At 44.5% G+C, this 16,620-nt stretch overlaps 1 protein-coding gene across 4 annotated transcripts in view; it reads left to right on the top strand.

The window, feature by feature from the left end:
• Positions 1-16,620, top strand: part of SUFU (SUFU negative regulator of hedgehog signaling) — an 89,932-nt gene that overhangs the window by 53,577 nt on the left and 19,735 nt on the right. For 3 of the 4 annotated variants that reach the window (XR_004841909.1, XM_035893628.1, XM_035893629.1), the window contains exons 7-10: positions 1,584-1,740; positions 3,244-3,355; positions 14,074-14,208; positions 15,685-15,823. Coding sequence is in view for 3 of the 4 variants with exons in the window: in XM_035893628.1 (XP_035749521.1) it covers positions 1,584-1,740; positions 3,244-3,355; positions 14,074-14,208; positions 15,685-15,823 (543 nt within the window). In the remaining variant the exon portion in view is untranslated. The remainder of the gene's footprint in view (positions 1-1,583; positions 1,741-3,243; positions 3,356-14,073; positions 14,209-15,684; positions 15,824-16,620) is intronic. The other variant, XM_009638075.2, reaches the window with a different exon arrangement.

Raw genomic sequence — 16,620 nt, 5'->3', positions numbered from 1 at the left:
AAGGGTGTTTGTGAATTGGGCCCCGTAAAAAAAAAAAAAAAAAAAAAAAAAAAAGTTGGCTTAAGGGAATGGGGTAGGAGCACATGGAGGAGGGTGGGACTGCAGCCACTGTGAATTACATCAACTTAAACTGCTGTGCAACCACACCCTGAGTGCTTGTGCATGTCTTTGAGCTGCTCAAATCCTCTTTTGAATGGTCACGAGAACAGGCAATGCTCTTTCTAGGGCACAGCATGTGCAGCTGGGCAAGGGGAGGAACGTATGTGGGTTTTAGTCTGGAAACTGCTTCTTAGGGAACAGATTTCTCAAAGCGGTGGATGCTCCCACGGTCTCTTGACTCCAGTGGCAAGGTCAAACTGGAGGGTGGTTAATAACAAGCGGAGAGATCCGCTCCTGTTGTGTGTAACACAGCTCTGCGCTTTCCTCAAATCTTCAAAGTTTCTGTCCCACAAGTGGTGGCACCTATCACCTGTTCTGAGGTGACCCAGATGTAAGCAGTGAGATGGAGATCTTGGTAGTGCCACTGAGCAGTACCAGAAGTGATACCCCTTCAGAAGAGGGGAAAACGAGCCCAGCTGAGTCCGTGCCAGGGGAGAGGTGACAGTGGTAAGAGCAGCCCTTCCTCCATGTGGCTCAGCCCTGAGTTTGTTCAGCTCAACATTACCCCCTTGTGGGACATAGTTGGAAATTCAGACTACTGCCAGTTCCCCTAGCAGGTAGGTGTCCTGCGGAAGTTTTGGCTGTAGCTTAGGGCAGTCTTGCTGGCAACAGATGTGCGTGTCCTTGAGAAGATGCATGGTGTCTGAGAACATCCAGCTGCTTGTGGCTGGCATGCGACACCTCCCTAGACCCAAACAGTGGTTACATGCTTGGAAAGTCCAACTTGCAAGGGAGGGAGTTTGTGTATTTTGCCAATAGAGAAAGCTGTGCAAAAGCTTTGACATTGCGCACAGACATGTGTCTCCTTGCATGTTTGTCCTTTACTGAACACCTCAGCACATTGAAAAGCAGTGGTTGTCCAGGCAGTTTGCAGATGATGAACTCTTGTGGATGATGAGTCTCTCTGTGAGCTGATTTCATTGTGGGACTCCTTGGTAAATTTGGAAAGGGATCTTAAGTTTAGTTATTCAGGAGTTTGTTTTCATTGACATATAATAGGTAGACTGCCAACCTGTGATTCATGCAGGTGTATGCGCTGTAGCATCATAAATACATTGAGTTGGTGTAAACTGGAGCTAGCACTGAAAGAGGCAACTCTACATACCCCAGGCTGCTGATTTCCACCTCTGTCTTTCCCTGCTTTGTGCCTGCCAGGGCCACCCAGTAAAGCAGTGGGGAAGGGGTAGAAGTTCGGACCAAGCTGCTATGGAAAAGGTCTGTTCCAGTTCAGACCAGCTCCCTGATTTGTCTCAATGGGCCATCACCCTTAGCTGATTCATCAAAGCACGGGGGCCGGAGAGTGGACACTGGCTGGCAAAGGGGGGATATGCAGGAGCTGCTGAAGGTTGGGTTGAGCCAGGGTGGGTTCCAGCTCAGGTTCAAGCCACACCCAAAAAAGTCTTGGGGTTTTGGATCTTTTCAAGCAGGAGAGAGTTGACAAAGGGATTGAGACAGATGGCTCAAACTTGAGTGGAGTGAGTGCCAAATGTGCCTGGGATGATCTCAGCCGGCCCCCGGAGGATGATGAAGACAGCAGGAGCATTTGCATTGGGACCCAGCCGCGGCGGCTCTCTGGGAAAGGTAAGAGGTCCTGGGCTGAGTCGCTGTTACGGCCTTTCAGCTTGTTTTCTGATGAGTCTGGGCAGCGGGCTGAGTCATGCAGCATCTTGGGGTTCATAACAAACAACACAGTTACTGGAAAGCTCAATATGTCTCAGGGGAGCGAAATGAATTTTGTTGTGGCCTCTTCGAGGAAGGCAGAGAGAGAGCAAAAGAGATCTTTGCATTGTTTTGTCTGAATGTTTCTTTCAGTTTTTAGGCTATTTCTAATCCAAATCTGCAAATTTAAACTGAGCACTGGGTGAAACCAGGACTGTAAACACCTGCAAGGTGAAGCAACTGCGTTTTCCTAGGCTGTGTATCCTTATTAACATTGTCACTTCTTGGGTGGCAAGTTGGACTGACACTGCACATTGCTGTAGCTGAACTCAAGTGATTCTTGCAAATATGGAAGTCTGGAAAGAAGAAATAAAATACAGTGGCGTTCCCCTTTACAGTGAGATGCCATCTCAGGGTACAGATGTCATAACCATTACATGTGCTTGAAATTATACGTTACCTTTCAAATGGGTGAAGCAATGTAAAATTTGAGGGCTTGGAATTAACAGTTGTTTCCACAGGAATGGTATCTTACTTGTTTTTAAGTCTATAGTAAAAATATTTAAATGCATACAGGGTTCCTTCTAGCTTCTGTGCAAATACATTGAACTGCACTGGATCTAAAAAGCCTATCTTCCCTCCAGTCTGCAAATGAAAAGCCCAAGGCAGTTCTACATGGTGGTATTTGTGTATCCTTCAAAAGATTTTGAAATAATTTGGGGATTTTTTTTCTCTACCTGATTCCCATATTTCTCAAAAAAAGATGAGACTTCTAAGAAAGCACACTATTGAAGTATTTGGCCATTAGACACTGTAGGAAAATGAAAAGGTAAAAAGACTACATCTGAACTGCATAATTTGCAGTTTATTTTCAAATGTTGAGCTTGAGGCCAAAGCTTGCCTGCATAAAATTCCTTCCTTTTGTGAATCTTACTGTAAATTAATCAGCAGATTTGCAAAGCCAGTTGCAAAAACTTGGGAACCTCCTTGCCCTCATTTGGTAAAGGAACAAATTCCTGTTATGCCTATTGGGAAAAGTGACTTCCAGTGCAAAGGCTGGAAGTGTCAGGAGGTTCTATGAGAGCTACAGAAACAGCAAACACCTCATTTATGAAAGGATACAAAACTACTCAGAATTTCCTCATCAGGAGGGCTCAGTACCAAAGGTTCCAGCTCTCCTTGCCTGACATAACATCACAGCCCAAACCAAAAGATTTCAAGCTGACTTCATAAAGTGAAATAACTCCTAAGGTGTAGGAAGAGCTGTTAAGAATTCACCCTTAGCATCTCTTAATTTCTTTCTGAAGGGGAAGAGTTTAGATGAAATACACCATAGAAACAGGCCTTTAAAAGAAAAAGCTGACATCTTGTGTCTGTGATGTTTCTGGGGACTCTAAATCATGTTAAAAAAATTTCTCTTTGCAGATACGGAGCAAATCAGGGAGACTTTGCGGAGAGGGCTTGAGATAAACAGCAAACCTGTTCTACCTCCGATAAATGCACAAAGACAGAACGGGTTGAACCACGACCGAGCACCGTAAGTTTCACCCTGCACACTCGGTGGGAGGAGGGAGGCTAAAGAGCTCAGTGTGGAAAACAAAGTTAAAGCTGGGTGGGAAAAGACTTGGCAAGGGGAGAGGAAGGCTAGCAGCAAATACTTGCAAAGTGCAAGGATAGAGGAAGAAGAGTTGTTCAGGTTGGGTTAATGAGCTGGTCTTAGGAAGGCAGATTTTGAAAGGTTTAGGGCAAACCTTGCTAATGCAGAGTGGCTCTGACTGTGTTCTGTAGAACCTCCTGTTCATGATGTACAGTGTTTGAAATCAGACTGGACTGAGCCCTATAAAATGTATTGTGGTAAACAGTGCTATGGTATCCAAAGAGCTAGGTGGCACAGATGAGTGTTTGCTGATATTTTTGCCTGAGCATTTTGTTTTAAAGTTCATAATTACAAACCTTTTGGTTAAAATGTTGATTTTTTTTTTTTTTTTTTTTTTTTTTTTTTTTCTTCTTTAAGTGACTTTGATCTTGCCTTGCTTAAGCAGGCAGGTACTGGCGGCAATTACGTGCCAATACTACCCTGGTGTCTAATAGTCTGTAGACTAACAGGTGATTTAAGTGGGACTAAGTGGGCCTGTAGATCTCTCCTCAGTTGTAACTTCTGAATTCAGTGAATCTATAGGAAATTACCTGCAGTTTCAAGCCATCTGCAGTATCTGCACTTCCGTCTTTTTGGGTTTCTCCCCTTCTCCTCTTAGGCTTATTTCAGTTGCTACTTAAATGTCTTCCCATCAATTTTAATGTTTTCATCGAAATGATACAGAAAGGCATGCATCTTTGCTGCACTCTTTCATCTTGGTATTTCCTTTGGTTTCCTAGTCTTTGATGAACATTTGTTTCAAGAGTAAAGATTATTATGAAATCGTCTCTTTCCTATAGTGTGAGGCAGGGACAGCATCCTGCTCTGTTTCAATTCCTGTTTCTTTCTTGATTCAAGCATTTCATGAGAAAAATATTCCTCATGCTTGGTTAGGACCCTCTTGTCCTTTTTTGTGGATGACTTCTGATCTGCCTTATGTATGAATGTTTCTGAGTTGCCCAGTCCTTTGGGGGAAGTATTCTGTCAGTTGCTGATGCTGTGTACTAATAAGTAATATGAGATATAGGTGCTAATAAAAAAAAACCTCAAGCTGCTTTATTATTGCTTTAGGAATAATCTTACTTTTGCTACATAGTAATTATGTGGAGCCAGATTCTGACCTGACTCAGATTTCGAATAGTACTTCCCTGCCTGAGTGTTGGTCCCACTGGACAGTTGGTTGGTCCCGTTGGCCCTGCTGAAAAAATAAAATTACACCATTTGATTTGCTCGAATCACACCCAGCCTTGGAAGCCTCAAAAGTATTGAGCAGGATTTCTCACAGATGCTGAGCTCCTGCATGAAGTTGCATGCCCAGTAAAAGCTCCGAGTTCGCAGTGGTTGGGGATGACCAGAAACATTTGGGGTGCACATCAGGTCAAGGAGGCAGGTGATGGGTAAGCCTTAATGCTGGGAGGCAGTTGTTGCTTAGATAAGAAAGCTTTACGTTATTCAGGGTAAGATAAACGGAGATACGCTCAAGACAGAGTGGTGAAAGGTTAGCAGAGGTCTAAGATGAAGCACACAAATATTTACATGGGGTTTTAACTGTTCTGAGGCAGAGAGGAAGGCAGGTAAAATTGGGAGCCTCCTATCTGTGACAGTGCTCTTTGTTGCAAATCTCCCTTACCTGTAGCAGCTGCACACCCACTCTACCTGAAGCCTGAGTGGTACGAATGGCTGGTTCCCAGTGTTTGCCTCCTAGAAGATCAATACATTTCTCTGAGGTCTATGGTTACCACTGTGGAAGCTGATAGCTAGCCTGTTCCTCCATAATAGCAATTCAGTTAAGGGGAGAGAGCCATTGGCTGTGTGTCTTGCCAGCGGTTACTCTGGTGATAGTATCAGAGATATAGAGGAGATCTCTTCAGCTTAAAACAGCAGTGTATCCTAATACTTTCTTTCTCTACCTTAGTGACTACTTTGAGAAGAGTTTGGAAAAGGTCTTTTTCTACTTGTGCAGTGGCTTCTCTTCTCCAATTCACGTAGCAGATACAATGGGACTTGTTCAATACATTGTCTGTACTGAGAGGGGTGGTTTGCACTGGCAAGCGGTGTTTGCTCACAACCTCTAACTCTAACCGGTACTTAAATCAGACCTGATGATTACTCATAGTGTCAGCATATTTTCCAGCACAGTGAGGTATAGATGAAGCAGAAGAGGAAGATCTTATTAGGTCTCAGCCTTTCTTAATACACTGTCTCAGCATGTCTTACGCATTTAAGAAAAGTTGCTCAACATGCTATAAAGTACACGAGCATGATTTGTCTCCAGCTGCTGCAGAGGGATGTACCTTAGGAGTTCAGCTTTTGCATGTAGTAATATATCTACATCCATGTTCACCTGCAGTGGCAAAGGCTGAGACACAAAAGGCACAAAACCCAGTGCAGATACAGTTATTTCATAAAACTTGCAAGCACCTGAGATGGAGGACAGCTCTGCACATAGATCTAGTCCTTCTGGTGCGATCCTTCCTTGAGCCTGGTAGGGCTGGGAATCAGTTCTGTCCTTCACTGTAAATCTTGTGTAATCAAAGGCGAGTCATTTAGCTATTGAGCTTCAGTTCTGAATCTATAAAATGGGACTAATAACAATGTCATCTTCTTGAGGCACCACAAGGATAAATATGTTAACGATTACAAGGTGCTGGCTGATGGGAAGCAGGCTTGTGTGTAATCATATCCTGCACTGTACACACCAGACCATAAAATATCAAACCCATGGTTCGTTGCAAGGGTCCTGTGAATAACTGGTGCATTAGAGGCTCCTCGAGAACTTGACAGAAACGCTCTGTTGGGGCATGGCAAATTGTTCCAAATCTGCTTTCCATAGGGAGCACTGCAGAACCCCAGGCCGTCGAATTTGCACCCAGCTGACGTTAGGATGTTGAAGTCTGACACAGACGCTAATGGGTTCGTGCAGAAGAGGAATGTGCTGTTTATTTATCATAGATTTGCAGCCACCAACTGCTTTCCTAGTAGCTTTTCTTCCCTTTCTTTTATCCTAACCCTGCCACCCACACACACTGATCTATCAGGGTTTAAAGCAGACAACCTGTTCTGCATTCGGCGTCACAAAATAGTATCAGAAACACTCAAACTTCTGAATATTTATTTGTATAAAATGTGGAGGATCCAGATTCCATACAGATTTCCCTGTCTTTGTGTAGTTACAGTTTTCAGTGCTTATGCAAAAGCCTCACATTGTTTGGTTGCAGATAGGGCTTGATTCAGTGTTCTGGCTCCAGCAAAGCACATACTTACACGTTAAGCATGCGTATTACCAGTTCCTCACTGTCCCAGAGTCCAAAAAAAAAAAAAGTTCCTTTGAGAAAAAGCTGGTTTCTGTCAAAACCCTGTTGGGCAGCTGTAGTACTTTGATTCATTAGTGTTATTACTGTAGACTGTGTAGCCCTTTTTCTCCTAAGGATATGAATAAAAGCACTCTTAATGCTTAAAACTGCATCGGACATCTGTTTCTCAAAATGACTGTTAGCTCAGTTCATAAGCAGCCATTAAATCAGTTTGTACGCATTAAACAAAAGAACATGTAAATTAATCTTTGGAAACATGACTAATCATTTTGACCATAGGTAACATAATACTCTTGATTACTGCTTGGAAAAATGAGGCATGTATGAATACAAATGTACTTTACAGTGGCGCATTATTTATTTCTTAGGACCCATCAGCTTGGTAGGTGCTGCTCAGACAGACAGAAAGGCAAGGCTCCCAGTCACCCAAACTGTGCAGATGCACCCTTGTTGGATACAGCGAGCTCTTACCAGTGAAGAACGTTTAGATGTCAGACTAAACACTGCTGCTGTTAAGACCTCAGTGGGCTGGAAGCTCCAGATGTCAAAGATCAGTGACACTTGTAGAGCCTTGCTTCATTCGCTATTTAATTTCTTGATGTAATAAGTTCTGGGGCAGAGTCTTAATTGTCCCTGGCAATTAGCTCTGTGCCCTCCTGTGAGGAGGTAGGTGGGTAGTATCTCTTCTTTACAGATGAGGACAGAGGAGTTAATTTGCCACAGTTGCAGTGAGAAGCCAGGGTTGGGATAGGGGAATTCTTGACCTTTTCCACCCCTCAAGGGTCCCCTTGATCACGCAGCATTGCTGAAAGTGATGTTTTTCTGCCCCTTGGCTGACTCAGACCGTTCTACTGCTCCTGTGAGCTGAGGCATGGAGTAGAAACCTAGAGCTAGCATGATGCATTACTGCACATCTTGAGGCTAAAATTATCAGTAATTGCTACATTTCGTTGTGCCAGGATTCAATGCCCACGTGTGTCCCCACTGTCTGAAGGTGAGGCCTGAGTGGTGGAAAAAGGTCTCCCACGGCTGTGTTACTTTGACAAGGCTTTCCCAGCATCTCTCTGCAGTTTGTCACTCTTCCTTGTCTCAAGAAGGATAAAGTGGTGTGGTTCAACATACCTGATTCCTGTATTTCTGTCTGGGATTTCCCGGATAACTATGTGTGTGCTGGTCCCCTCATGCACCGTGGTCACTTGTCCAAGGACGCACAATGGATGCCCCAGAGACCTCAAATCCCATCTGCATTCAATTTCCAGGCAGAAAGACAGGTTGAGTCTAGGGAAACCTGAACATATGGTAGCTCTGTGCCCGTGTGCTAATTCCATCCAGCCCTGAACAGTTTCCAGCTGTGCAGGGAAATGAAGGCAGGTTCCTGGCAAACAGAGCAGGGAACAACCCTCCGGCAGGTGGGGCTGGCAGGACTGTCCTGGCTGTGACCTTCTGGTGCACTGCACCCTGAGCATCTCAGGTTGTTGCCCTTCCCTTGTGGGAAGAGGGAGGAGCTGTGTTGCTCCAGAAGTCCTCCTGGGATAACCCCAGACTGACACACGGTGTGCCTGGTTTGGACCGCATGAGTAACAGTGGCACTGCTTGCAGGACTGGAGTTCACTGCCCATGTAGCTCCTCTGACTTGGTAAATAGGGCATGGTGATTTCTCCTTTCAGTGAGTAGCATTGGGTTAATGCACATTAACAAGCTCCATCTGAGCAGCATTTCTGAGGAAGCTCTGACGGTAATATCAAGATATAGGATTTGCTTGGAGGCAAGTCTGCACTTTGCTTCTCCCAGTTGCGCTGGGTTTTGATTGCTGCTTTCCTTGGGCGGAGGGAAGCTGTTGTCTGTGTAGCTGGTTTCCTGTCTTCAGTTCTTGGAGGCAAACTTTTACATAAAGGAGAGCATTTCAGTGTTCTCTGAAACTGTCTAGTTCTGGCTAGACTTTCTGATTCTGCAACCACTAAGCAGTAAGTTTCCAATCCAGTCCTGCTTATTTAGGCATGCTCTCTCATCGAGACGCCATTCAGTGGTGTCTTGCTTGAGTAAGGAATGCTGAATGGGGGGGGAGGCAATATACTTTAGGGAGTGTCTCTCAGCATGAGGCTGAGTGCTGGGTGACAAGCCTATGAAATAGGAAAGCAAATGTCTGGAAAACCAGTGTAAGCAGAAGTGCAGAGCGGTCACCATGCTAATAATTTGCACTTCTTTCCCCATCTAAGAATCTAAAAGTGCTTTGCAAACATTGACTTAATCCTTGCAACACCCCTGCGTGGAAAAATGTCTCAGTTCACAGATGGGGAACCTGAAGCATAAAAAGAGTTGTTTGACTTTGCCCATGAGTCTGCAGGGTGCCAGTGGCATAGCCTAAACCTCTCAATCCCAGTTCAGCTGCAGGTCTGGAACAGTCTGGCCCCTGCAAGCACTGACAGTAGTTATTATGCAGCTTTCCAAAGGGATATGTGAGTGGCAAGAAGATCATTGCTACTGGCATTGTCCTTGGAGCTCTTCCATGCCAGGAAATGCACACAGAACATCTTCACCGTCCGGTTTAACCAGGATGATGAGCACCCGGATCTGAGCACTTGAGCTAGCCTTGTCTCAGCTTGACCGCAGCAGGAGCTGTGTAACCATGTCCTCCCCATTTCTACACTTGCCTCTGTATGTCTGTGACTTGTCCCGTAACCTTGTGTGCCAAGATGCTTTGGGCTCTTTCCCACAACTGCCGATTTTGCCCTTCAGGGGGAACTGTGGGAAAGACATTGGAAGGTTGCTGGCACTTAAGTGATCTTTGACCATATCTTCATTAGGGAGTGAGGAGGTTTGAAATAGCCACGGTTGGGGTGGGGGGGGAAGTGGTCCAACCTTGCTCTCCCAGCTGTGTAAGCTTGCACTAATGGTTTGCATTTGGTAACTCCTGGTGCTGGATTTTGTACCAAGGAAGCTAGGAGCTCAGGTTAGTGATGCAGTGGGCACCCACTCCTCCAAAGAGCCCCTGCTGTGGCCAGCTTCCAACAGCGTGTCCTTTGTGATTTTGGTACCTGGGAGAGTAACTTGGAAACGCAGCAAAATTACGCTCCATGTCAGCGACAGAGCTGGGAAGGGAACTGAGACCTCCTTCCGTGACAGATCCATGAGATCAAGCGCTCTGATCATAAAGCAAAATGCAAACGCAAGAATAAATAAACCTTTCTTAATCCGATCAACCTGGTTATTCTTGAATCCCATAAAATAACTGCCAGTGGGGTTGCTTGAGAAGAGGTTGCTATAAACATGACTTATAAGGAGGGGACATCCAAACTTTGTGCAACCCAGTGATTGCACTGGCAGTTTTCCAGGATCCCCACGGGCTGCTGCTAATTGGCATAAAATTAAGCAGGTTGCAGCCACCCTCATCTTTAATACAAAGAGAGGGCCCCCGGGAGGCTACAGGTTCCAGCCTGTGGCCGCTCACATCACGAAGGAGCACAGCACGCTGGGACGCGTAGTCTCCCTGGGCCCTTTCTCCCTGTTGACAAAGGTCTGGGGAAGCTGCAGGCCGAATGGGGACACCTTTGCAATGGTTTGACCACCCACCCCCCTCTCAAAAAAAAAAAAAAAACCCAAACCCAAAGCAAATATGGCTTTGGTTAAGTTCATGGACTGTTAATCAGCATTCACGAGATTTAAAAATAAAAAAAACCAACAAACATAATTTCCTCCCTCTCTCCTCCGCCCAGAAGCAGACTACTGGTAGAAACTGAAGCTGGAAAAAATAGTTGAAAGTCAGCTAAAGTCACCTTGGTAACTGCAGCAATACACTTGCCCAGAACAGGAGACATCAAACCCAACTACAAACAGCTTTAAAGAAACAAAAAGAATGTAATCATCTAAAGAATTAATCTGACAACTGCCCACGTTTACACCTCCCACAAGCTCCCAATCAGAGGGAAATGCGCTTTAATCTCCTCCAACTCCCCTCCAGTTTCACAAAACATGAGATGTGCAGTCCTTAAACTGGGGCATTTCCGGCATGCTGCTTCCATTTAAATCTACTGCCTTTCCTAACGCAGCAGCCCTGGCTTTTGCAGACTTGTTTTTTCTGGACACTGGGAAACATGAATTTTTTTGTGTGGGTTGGATGAAGTATTAAATCTGGAATAGACAAAGTTTGCAACATTTTACGTGATAGTCAGCTAGATCTTAGTCATAACAAATAAAACTCCACTGGCTTTTGCTGATGATTTATTTGGTGATGGGGTGGAGGAAGCAAAAGCTTACGGGTAACTGACAGTCGTAAAACCAGGGATGTTAGTGTTAGATAGCAAACTTTTTCTACATTTTCTTCTGAGGCTGAAAACTACAAGCTGTGGATGGCGGTGTGTGTTATGATGTGAACTTTTTATTAATAACAACCTAGAAGTCCCGCCGACCCTTCATCTGGGCCATCACCCTTTGGAAGGGTCGGCACAAGGATTTCCAGTCCCAAAGGGAGAATTTTAATGGGTCTTGCAGAGTCCCTGTGTCATGCGACATGTTCCAGAGTCTGAAAGTGATGGCACTGTGGCCTTGTGTTATCCACAGTCCACAGCATGTGCAGAAGTGCCCACCACACAAAACACTGGTTTACAAAGGTATCGCTGAGATAGAAGGTTATTTGGTTTCTGTTATTGGAGTTTCGCCCTTAACTTTCAATAGCTGAAATTGTGTGAGCTCCACTAAAGTGAAACAACAAACACAGAGACCGTGACTATTTTGGAAAAGTTTGGTGGAAAGGATTAATAATTTCATGTCATTCAAAGTATTAACTACCATTTTGCTTCACTCCTTCACCTTTTTGACAGAAGGGCTGGTTACTTATTAATGTGAAGTCATAATTATTGACAGCCTTAAAGTCATGACAGTTCCGTTTGATAGTTATACATTAGTCAACATCTTCTCTTGAGCATGTAATGACAAACAGCATTTGCTGGTTTTAATAATACGTAGAAAGCTTTGCCCCTTGCCTCCAGAATATTGTCGTCATTCCTATTATTGCATTAACAACCAGAGGCTGTTTCCCCTCAGGACCACGGCCCCATTGTACTAGCAGCTGTACTGGCTAACATGGTGGAAACCCAAAAACCCACCTTCAGCTGGGGGGCTTTGAAGCCCAGGGGTACGGGGAACTGTCCTGAGGCTGTCTGTCCTTCCGAAGCATGAACCTACAGTAGCGACTGCCTGGGAGGCTGTGTTATGGGACGTGCCTGGCACACTTAGGCAGTCCAGGTGAGGAAGGCGCAGTCTCTTGTCTGTAGCAACATGGCTGTAAAACTCCTGGTCTGCTCCAGGGTGCGTAAACTCTGGAACTGCATTTAATGAGTGCAAGCTTATGGCCTGCTTGAAAACCAGGCATTGCTAATGGCTGACCCTTTTGGTAGGGATTGATAAATGAATGATTGGAAGCGGTAGACCACAGGCTGACTTTCCCACAGCTCACTGTGTATATAAGATCTGATAAGGAAGTTGAGGCAAAGCTTAGCTTAAGGTCAACTGATCATTAATCAACTGTAACTGCACTTCTCAGGTAATCAGCCTGCAAAATGCTGGCCCACTCTGCTCTTTGAAGACTCCACCTACAAAGAGCTGTAAAATGTTTGCTGAAGTAGATTAAACACAGCTTTAAGTGCCACCTATAGACTACAAAGCATGTTGTGTCTTTGCTTCAGGGTTAACCCACCAGAGTGATGCTCTGCTGACTGTCAGTCCATCAGCCCACCCCATGCATAAGCTGTATCCTGACCTGCTGGGTCCATTATTGCTTTTGTGTGGTGCTAAGGCAGAACATGGGACATGTTTTACAGGTTTTTTTTTTATCTAGCAGGGAGCTGAGCTGCTCTGATTTCTTTTCCTGCACGTCTCTGACCTGGCCATGCAAGGTATTTGCAGGAAGGCATGTTGAGGTATCAGTTCAGCTTGTATCCTCATTTCAGAGCAGGCAGCTCAGCAGCCTGGGTGAAAGGCTCACCTGGGACTAGGTGACCTGGCAGAGGGAATCAGTTGATCTGCTTTGGAAGCCACACTGAACTGTGTTACTATGTGTGTGGTGGATGGGAGTAACTTTGGGACAGCACCCAAATGTAAAATCAAGTAGAGGTGTGATCTAAGTCAGCTCATGAGGGTCAAGCTGTTTCTTTACAATTATTTCCAGATGTATGTTAAAGATGGCTCCGTTTGGGTGGAGGAAGGATCCAGGCTTGTTTTAACAGTGTTCCCAAATGGAGCCACCACGTGATAGCTTTGTTTGGCTTTTGGTCTGTCTGGCACGATGGAATCACATTGCACTATGGCATCTTTCAGCTCCCTCCTGCTCTCCCCGTCCCCCTCCTCTGGTGATTCTGTAATATAGAAACTATCTTAACCAAGTCTTACCTCTACTAAGTTAATGTGGAACGCTAGGTCACATAAAATGTAAATCACATATCACATTAGTCCATGTCATCTGCAAAAATCGTAATCACCCCATCCTTCATTCTTTGTTCTGGCCTATCAAATAAGGGTTTACAATGATGCTCTTTGAACATATAAAGTGTTTATGGTCAAATATTTTGAGATATACCAGGATTCTGTCTGGCAAAGTTCCTAATCATGCAACAAACATAACCTTTGGTCATAGCTTCACAATATGCTGGCCTTGCAGAAGTGAATGAATAAATAAGAAAGCAAAGCTGCATTGTCTTAAAGCAGCCCCACTTCCAAGGGAAAGCAATCTGCTGATGTCCTGCTTGTCACCTTTAGAGTCCATCTTTTGGCTGTTGCACTTGATGCTGGTGGAAGCGGAATGTTCTCAAAACTTTTTGGTTGAACTGTGGAAAAGTTATTTGGAGGCAATTGTAAGGATGCCTCAGACCTCAAAGATACTTGAGCAAGGGCACAAGGGACTTGGACAACTCTTTCCTGCAGGCCACTGCCTAAAAAATCCTGAAGTTAGAGCAAAAGCAGGAGGGAGGGCACACCTAAAAATTCTTCCAAGCCATTTTCTAGTGGTTTGGGGTTTTGGAGAGCATAGTTTTGCTCCTGTTCTCCCCAGAAATTTTATTTCTTATATGCTAGGAAAGGATGCACCAATTCAGATCCTAGGTCATCAAATCAAGGTGAAGAGCTACATGCTGTGACCGGTCTGAGGGAGGCCGCATCTGTAGGGGTGATGAAAACTCAGCTGTGTCTTCGTAACAGTTTGCTCTTGTGCCCTTCAATATTTGCGCAATTGCCCTGAAATGCATCAGAAATAGCACACAGCACTGGGATGTAAATATATATATATTTATATATGCATTTTGTCTCTTCCCTTAGAAGCCGTAAGGACAGTTTAGAAAGCGAGAGCTCAGCAGCTATCATTCCTCATGAGTTAATCCGCACGAGACAGCTGGAGAGCGTACACCTGAAATTTAACCAGGAGTCCGGAGCTCTCATTCCCCTCTGTCTAAGGTGAGTGAAGCCGTCCTCCTCCTCAGCTTGTGCTAACATGCCGCTTTTGCCTTGTGGCATTGTTTCACCATACAGACATGCATGCAATGGGTCTTTAAAGGCCAGAGCTGAGATATTTTGCCAGAACACATTAGAAACAGATGATTCTTTGCATGTGTGTTCATCGTGGTAAGATTGTTTCTCATTCTTTTTATGTCCTCCAGTGTATTTTGAGTGCTGAAATAGGACAGGGTTAGTAGAGGGATTTTTTTATTAGTCTAATGCTGGCAACTCTGTGATAAAGAAGGGTTGTTTTACTGTATTCTGTCAAAGAAAACTCTTAAGTTGTTAATTCTGGCTTACGGACTCAGACACAAGTGGTTGTGCAAAGCCTGTTTGCAGTCAGTTTATGCATGCAAAAGTGTTTTTTAGACAAATTATGTCACTTGCATGATTGAAGGAACAAGACATTTTGTGCATACTCTGCACATTGTCTTTTGAAGGTTCAGGCTGTGCATACCACTGTAAGTGACTTTTCTAGGTTTCCACAGTTTCAGTCAGCACTATTTTTAAAAATACCTGTGGCAAATGTAGCCTTTAGCATAAAGACAAACTGTGAGGTAGAGGCGAATGATTGCAGGTGGTTGAGTTACTTTAGCTTAATGAGTTACCTCTGTAGTATCAGAGTTAGCAGCAGCAGGTGCACACTCGCCTGTGCCAGTTGAGAAACCAATGGGGTAGTTAACATGAAGATACTTTATTTTACATCACAAATGCGTGAGCAGTCTGTCCCGTCAGTTACCACAGCTCAGCTGACCAGCAGTAACTCATCAGGCAACTGTGACTCTGTTAGGTGCTATATATCTTACCTAAAGTTTCCCCCTTGCATGTTGGAAGCCATGCATGTGTGTCACACATGCTCTGAGCCTAAATACCAGAGCCATGATTTTCCCTGTGGAAAGCACTGAATGAAAAAAAAGGAAGGAATACCATAGATGGTCATGTATGTGTATTTTCTAGGCATTTCCTTGAGTAATACAGGTTACATTTGTCAAGCACTAGGGAAATGGATTACTACATATTGTTAGGGTAGGTAAGTTTGGCCCCAGCAATGAGCCTGCTTAGAAATGCATCTTCACATTCCCACGTGATGTGGAGTCTGGATTCTCTTCTAGTGTTTTCATCTTACTGAAAGACTGGCAGTCCTCTGCCCTTACATACATCAGCACCTTGTCGTGGGGATAGGCATGCAGCGGGATTTAGAGATACTCTAGTTTTGTAACAAGGCCCTAAGATTAAGGGGGGACATAAGGGGAAACTCCCTGCCTGAGGAGGAGGCTTGTGACCTGCTTTGTGGAACAAATCATTCATATATTCCTGAAAAAATAATAGTTGCTGCCTTCAAGATGGTTTCCCATGCTGATGGCAGAAGCTGTATTGTTCTGTTGAATGCTGCTCACACCCTCTCAGTTCACATATGTATGTTTTATTCCCCAGGGGAAGGCTTTTACATGGACGGCACTTTACATATAAAAGTATTACAGGGGATACAGCAATCACGTTTGTATCAACGGGAGTAGAAGGAGCCTTTGCTACAGAAGAGCACCCCTATGCAGCACACGGACCTTGGTTACAAGTGAGAGCGCCTCCTTCCTTTTTCTCCTCCTTCCTCCTTTACTGTCTCCTAAAAATGATCCTGCTAAGGGCTTACATGGTTAAACAGTGTAACAAACCTGTATTTTCTGCTGCAACATCTCTCATAGCTCTTGTGTAATATTTTCAGTAATTATGGACTCAAAAAATAATGGTGTACTGTTATTATTTATATTAATGGAACTCAAATTGATAAGCAGTGGCTGGAAAGTTCAAAAATCATCTGTGAATACAGTAGTGCCCATTTCTTGGAATCAGCGAACACTTTACAGGCTGTATTTACTCTTGATTTTTTCCAGAAAGGAATTTGGGGAGGCAGAGTGGAATGACCTAAACAAGAATGGAGCCAGGGCGGAAGAGCTAGAAAGCTGTGGGACTGTGATCCTACAGAGCCAAGATCTCAGTTTTACATCATCCCTAACAGGAGAGCAGCACAGAGAGCACAGCTTCTTTCAGTTTTAGCTCTTTCCTATTGATTCTTTGACAAAAGCTCGTCGTTGCTTGAAGCACCCACACATTTTCTGCACCCAGATTTTTTCTGTATCAACAGATTTTCCTTGGAAACTCCCCATCTGCTTGGTGCTGAGGGTCAGCCCTACAGAGCAGTGATGCACTAATGATATGAAGGCGTAGCGCTATTATAACCTTAAATTCTTCATGGTTATAAACATATTGCGAAAAGAAAAAAGCTCTGGGGAATGTGTTTATTCAGGAAAGCCCATCTCAGAGGGACTACATGCATGCAGTACGTCTCTGCATTCGCTCTTACTGTGGCATTCC

Source organism: Egretta garzetta, unplaced genomic scaffold, assembly GCF_000687185.1.
Source record: "Egretta garzetta isolate BGI_Z169 unplaced genomic scaffold, ASM68718v1 scaffold135, whole genome shotgun sequence".
Classification (NCBI taxonomy): Eukaryota; Metazoa; Chordata; class Aves; order Pelecaniformes; family Ardeidae; genus Egretta; species Egretta garzetta.
The sequence above is the reverse complement of the archived record's forward strand: the minus strand, read 5'-3'. Positions and strand labels throughout refer to the sequence as shown.